This window comes from Leptodactylus fuscus, chromosome 4 (assembly GCF_031893055.1).
Source record: "Leptodactylus fuscus isolate aLepFus1 chromosome 4, aLepFus1.hap2, whole genome shotgun sequence".
Classification (NCBI taxonomy): domain Eukaryota; kingdom Metazoa; phylum Chordata; class Amphibia; order Anura; family Leptodactylidae; genus Leptodactylus; species Leptodactylus fuscus.
The window spans coordinates 87,545,984-87,551,983 of NC_134268.1; the positions used below are offsets into that span (position 1 = coordinate 87,545,984).

A 6,000-nucleotide genomic window follows, 5' to 3' on the forward strand; every position below is an offset into this window, starting at 1 on the left:
CCAGCGTATCCTGCTGTATACCTGTAACTAAGGACATAAACCAGCATATCCTGCTGTATACCTGGAACTAAGGACATGAGCCAGCGTATCCTGCTGTATACCTGTAACTAAGGCCATGAGCCAGCGTATCCTGCTGTATACCTGGAACTAAGGACATGAGCCAGCGTATCCTGCTGTATACCTGTAACTAAGGCCATGAGCCAGCGTATCCTGCTGTATACCTGTAACTAAGGCCATGAGCCAGCGTATCCTGCTGTATACCTGTAACTAAGGACATGAGCCAGCATATCCTGCTGTATACCTGTAACTAAGGACATGGGCCAGCATATCCTGCTGTATACCTGGAACTAAGGCCATGAGCCAGCATATCCTGCTGTATACCTGTAACTAAGGACATGAGCCAGCATATCCTGCTGTATACCTGGAACTAAGGACATGAGCCAGCGTATCCTGCTGTATACCTGTAACTAAGGCCATGAGCCAGCGTATCCTGCTGTATACCTGTAACTAAGGCCATGAGCCAGCGTATCCTGCTGTATACCTGTAACTAAGGACATGAGCCAGCATATCCTGCTGTATACCTGTAACTAAGGCCATGAGCCAGCATATCCTGCTGTATACCTGTAACTAAGGACATAAACCAGCATATCCTGCTGTATACCCGTAACTAAGGCCATGAGCCAGCATATCCTGCTGTATACCCGTAACTAAGGACATGAGCCAGCATATCCTGCTGTATACCCGTAACTAAGGCCATGAGCCAGCATATCCTGCTGTATACCCGTAACTAAGGCCATGAGCCAGCGTATCCTGCTGTATACCTGTAACTAAGGCCATGAGCCAGCGTATCCTGCTGTATACCTGTAACTAAGGCCATGAGCCAGCGTATCCTGCTGTATACCTGTAACTAAGGCCATGAGCCAGCGTATCCTGCTGTATACCTGTAACTAAGGACATGGGCCAGCATATCCTGCTGTATACCTGGAACTAAGGCCATGAGCCAGCATATCCTGCTGTATACCTGTAACTAAGGACATGAGCCAGCATATCCTGCTGTATACCTGGAACTAAGGACATGAGCCAGCGTATCCTGCTGTATACCTGTAACTAAGGCCATGAGCCAGCGTATCCTGCTGTATACCTGTAACTAAGGCCATGAGCCAGCGTATCCTGCTGTATACCTGTAACTAAGGACATGAGCCAGCATATCCTGCTGTATACCTGTAACTAAGGCCATGAGCCAGCATATCCTGCTGTATACCTGTAACTAAGGACATAAACCAGCATATCCTGCTGTATACCTGGAACTAAGGACATGAGCCAGCATATCCTGCTGTATACCTGTAACTAAGGACATGAGCCAGCATATCCTGCTGTATACCTGTAACTAAGGACATAAACCAGCATATCCTGCTGTATACCTGGAACTAAGGACATGAGCCAGCATATCCTGCTGTATACCTGTAACTAAGGATATGAGCCAGCATATCCTGCTGTATACCTGTAACTAAGGACATGGGCCACCATATCCTGCTGTATACCTGGAACTAAGGACATGAGCCAGCATATCCTGCTGTATACCTGTAACTAAGGCCATGAGCCAGCATATCCTGCTGTATACCTGGAACTAAGGCCATGAGCCAGCGTATCCTGCTGTATACCTGTAACTAAGGACATGAGCCAGCATATCCTGCTGTATACCTGTAACTAAGGACATAAACCAGCATATCCTGCTGTATACCTGGAACTAAGGACATGAGCCAGCATATCCTGCTGTATACCTGTAACTAAGGACATGAGCCAGCATATCCTGCTGTATACCTGTAACTAAGGCCATGAGCCAGCATATCCTGCTGTATACCTGTAACTAAGGACATAAACCAGCATATCCTGCTGTATACCTGGAACTAAGGACATGAGCCAGCATATCCTGCTGTATACCCGTAACTAAGGCCATGAGCCAGCGTATCCTGCTGTATACCTGTAACTAAGGCCATGAGCCAGCATATCCTGCTGTATACCTGTAACTAAGGACATAAACCAGCATATCCTGCTGTATACCTGGAACTAAGGACATGAGCCAGCATATCCTGCTGTATACCTGTAACTAAGGCCATGAGCCAGCATATCCTGCTGTATACCTGTAACTAAGGCCATGAGCCAGCATATCCTGCTGTATACCTGTAACTAAGGACATAAACCAGCATATCCTGCTGTATACCTGGAACTAAGGACATGAGCCAGCATATCCTGCTGTATACCTGTAACTAAGGACATAAACCAGCATATCCTGCTGTATACCTGGAACTAAGGACATGAGCCAGCATATCCTGCTGTATACCTGTAACTAAGGACATGAGCCAGCATATCCTGCTGTATACCTGGAACTAAGGCCATGAGCCAGCATATCCTGCTGTATACCTGTAACTAAGGCCATGAGCCAGCATATCCTGCTGTATACCTGTAACTAAGGCCATGAGCCAGCGTATCCTGCTGTATACCTGTAACTAAGGACATGAGCCAGCATATCCTGCTGTATACCTGTAACTAAGGACATGAGCCAGCATATCCTGCTGTATACCTGGAACTAAGGCCATGAGCCAGCATATCCTGCTGTATACCTGTAACTAAGGCCATGAGCCAGCATATCCTGCTGTATACCTGTAACTAAGGCCATGAGCCAGCATATCCTGCTGTATACCTGTAACTAAGGCCATGAGCCAGCGTATCCTGCTGTATACCTGTAACTAAGGCCATGAGCCAGCATATCCTGCTGTATACCTGTAACTAAGGACATAAACCAGCATATCCTGCTGTATACCTGGAACTAAGGACATGAGCCAGCATATCCTGCTGTATACCTGTAACTAAGGACATAAACCAGCATATCCTGCTGTATACCTGTAACTAAGGACATGAGCCAGCATATCCTGCTGTATACCTGTAACTAAGGACATAAACCAGCATATCCTGCTGTATACCTGGAACTAAGGACATGAGCCAGCATATCCTGCTGTATACCTGTAACTAAGGACATGAGCCAGCATATCCTGCTGTATACCTGGAACTAAGGCCATGAGCCAGCATATCCTGCTGTATACCTGTAACTAAGGCCATGAGCCAGCATATCCTGCTGTATACCTGGAACTAAGGACATGAGCCAGCGTATCCTGCTGTATACCTGTAACTAAGGCCATGAGCCAGCGTATCCTGCTGTATACCTGGAACTAAGGACATGAGCCAGCGTATCCTGCTGTATACCTGTAACTAAGGACATGAGCCAGCGTATCCTGCTGTATACCTGTAACTAAGGCCATGAGCCAGCGTATCCTGCTGTATACCTGTAACTAAGGCCATGAGCCAGCATATCCTGCTGTATACCTGTAACTAAGGACATAAACCAGCATATCCTGCTGTATACCTGGAACTAAGGACATGAGCCAGCATATCCTGCTGTATACCTGGAACTAAGGACATGAGCCAGCGTATCCTGCTGTATACCTGTAACTAAGGCCATGAGCCAGCATATCCTGCTGTATACCTGGAACTAAGGACATGAGCCAGCGTATCCTGCTGTATACCTGTAACTAAGGCCATGAGCCAGCGTATCCTGCTGTATACCTGTAACTAAGGCCATGAGCCAGCATATCCTGCTGTATACCTGTAACTAAGGACATAAACCAGCATATCCTGCTGTATACCTGGAACTAAGGACATGAGCCAGCGTATCCTGCTGTATACCTGGAACTAAGGACATGAGCCAGCATATCCTGCTGTATACCTGGAACTAAGGCCATGAGCCAGCATATCCTGCTGTATACCTGTAACTAAGGCCATGAGCCAGCGTATCCTGCTGTATACCTGGAACTAAGGACATGAGCCAGCATATCCTGCTGTATACCTGTAACTAAGGACATGAGCCAGCATATCCTGCTGTATACCTGGAACTAAGGCCATGAGCCAGCATATCCTGCTGTATACCTGTAACTAAGGCCATGAGCCAGCATATCCTGCTGTATACCTGTAACTAAGGCCATGAGCCAGCATATCCTGCTGTATACCTGTAACTAAGGACATGAGCCAGCGTATCCTGCTGTATACCTGTAACTAAGGCCATGAGCCAGCATATCCTGCTGTATACCTGGAACTAAGGACATGAGCCAGCGTATCCTGCTGTATACCTGTAACTAAGGACATGAGCCAGCGTATCCTGCTGTATACCTGGAACTAAAGAGATGGCCAGTAATGTGACATGTGCCTGCATATACTACTGTACACCTATCACTGAAGACATGGGCTGTCCAGTCCTGCTTGTACCCCTTTCACTGAAGGCACAGGTCATTAGATCCTTCTATAGACCTGTCACTGAAGATATGGGGCAACAAAGCTACAGGTGTACAGCAGTATAAGGAGATGGGCCAGCATATCCTGCTGTACACCTATCACTGAAGACATGGGTTGGCAGGTCCTGCTGTATACCTGTAACTAAGGAGATGGGCCAGCATCCCTCCTGTACCTGTCACATGGAGCAGCAGGTCCTGCTATATACCTGTCCCTGAAGACATGGAGCAGCAGGTCCTGCTATATACCTGTCCCTGAAGACATGGAGCAGCAGGTCCTGCTATATACCTGTCCCTGAAGACATGGAGCAGCAGGTCCTGCTATATACCTGTCCCTGAAGACATGGAGCAGCAGGTCCTGCTATATACCTGTCCCTGAAGACATGGAGCAGCAGGTCCTGCTATATACCTGTCCCTGAAGACATGGAGCAGCAGGTCCTGCTATATACCTGTCCCTGAAGACATGGAGCAGCAGGTCCTGCTATATACCTGTCCCTGAAGACATGGAGCAGCAGGTCCTGCTATATACCTGTCCCTGAAGACATGGAGCAGCAGGTCCTGCTATATACCTGTCCCTGAAGACATGGAGCAGCAGGTCCTGCTATATACCTGTCCCTGAAGACATGGAGCAGCAGGTCCTGCTGTGTACCTTGCACTGAGGACAGGGGCTGTCAGATCCTGCTATACAGATGTCACTGAAGACATGGCTAGGCAGGTCCTGCTATATACCTGTCACGGAGGACATGTGGCATGTGTAGTCACACATGGACTTGCCTATGTAAATGAGTGACATGAGAGCAGCAAGTGCCCTGTCACCTCACTGGCCTGACTATACAAGACAGTCAGGAGGAAGCCTCGAGCTCCAGTAAGAAGCAGTGAAGACAAGTCACACCCCTGTGTGAGGTCACCCGGCAGGAAAGTGCCTGCACACTATATAGTCTCTTCTGCTCACTATGGCTGCTCCCTTCTATGTCATACATGCTAATACCAGCTCCATGTCGGATCTGACTGTCCATTCATCACTGGGTGCGGCAAGACATCATTACAAGTGAGCACTCTCCTCATGGACATGCTGGCTGCACAGACAAGTAGACAGAAGCCATGCAGTGTACTGTACCTTGTTCATGCCATTCCCCATGGCTGTGACTGGAGCGCACTACTCTGTAGCACAACAGGAAGCCCTAGAACATGTGTGCCTGGTGCTCGCACTCCAAGCCCTGGGATCACGACTGCTTTGGTTTCCCTGGCACAAGGACTTGTCAGTGATCAGTCAGTAACAGCTGGAGCTGCTCCCTGCTCACTAGGCCCGCCTCAGGCTGCACGATCTCCTCCTCTGCTGACTCCCTGTTTACTGACTGAGGCTCACTACTGACATCTGCTGCTCGTTGGCTGTATCGTCACTATTGGTCAGGCCCATTCACAAAGGCTGCTGAAAACATGACACAAAAAGTTCATTTACACTCAGGGACACGAGTAACCATAATGAAAAAAAACCTCTTAGGCTGCAGTCACACGTAGGGGATGTGCGGATTGTCATTCATTTACACTCCTACAGTATAAAATAGAAACTAGGCCATTCTCCCAGAATTAGTGCAGAAATAGCAGCATGGGGACCCCCGGAACGGACTACTGAACGCTCTAGCAAGCGGTGTGCAGTGAA

General features: G+C 48.3%; 1 protein-coding gene across 1 annotated transcript in view; it reads right to left on the minus strand.

Annotated features, from left to right (window-relative positions):
* Positions 1-5,679, minus strand: part of DUSP22 (dual specificity phosphatase 22) — a 70,441-nt gene extending 64,762 nt beyond the window's left edge. The window contains exon 1 of the mRNA XM_075270779.1: positions 5,458-5,679. Coding sequence (XP_075126880.1) covers positions 5,458-5,478 — 21 coding nt within the window. The 5' untranslated portion in view covers positions 5,479-5,679. The remainder of the gene's footprint in view (positions 1-5,457) is intronic.
* Between the last annotated feature and the right edge of the window lie 321 nt (positions 5,680-6,000).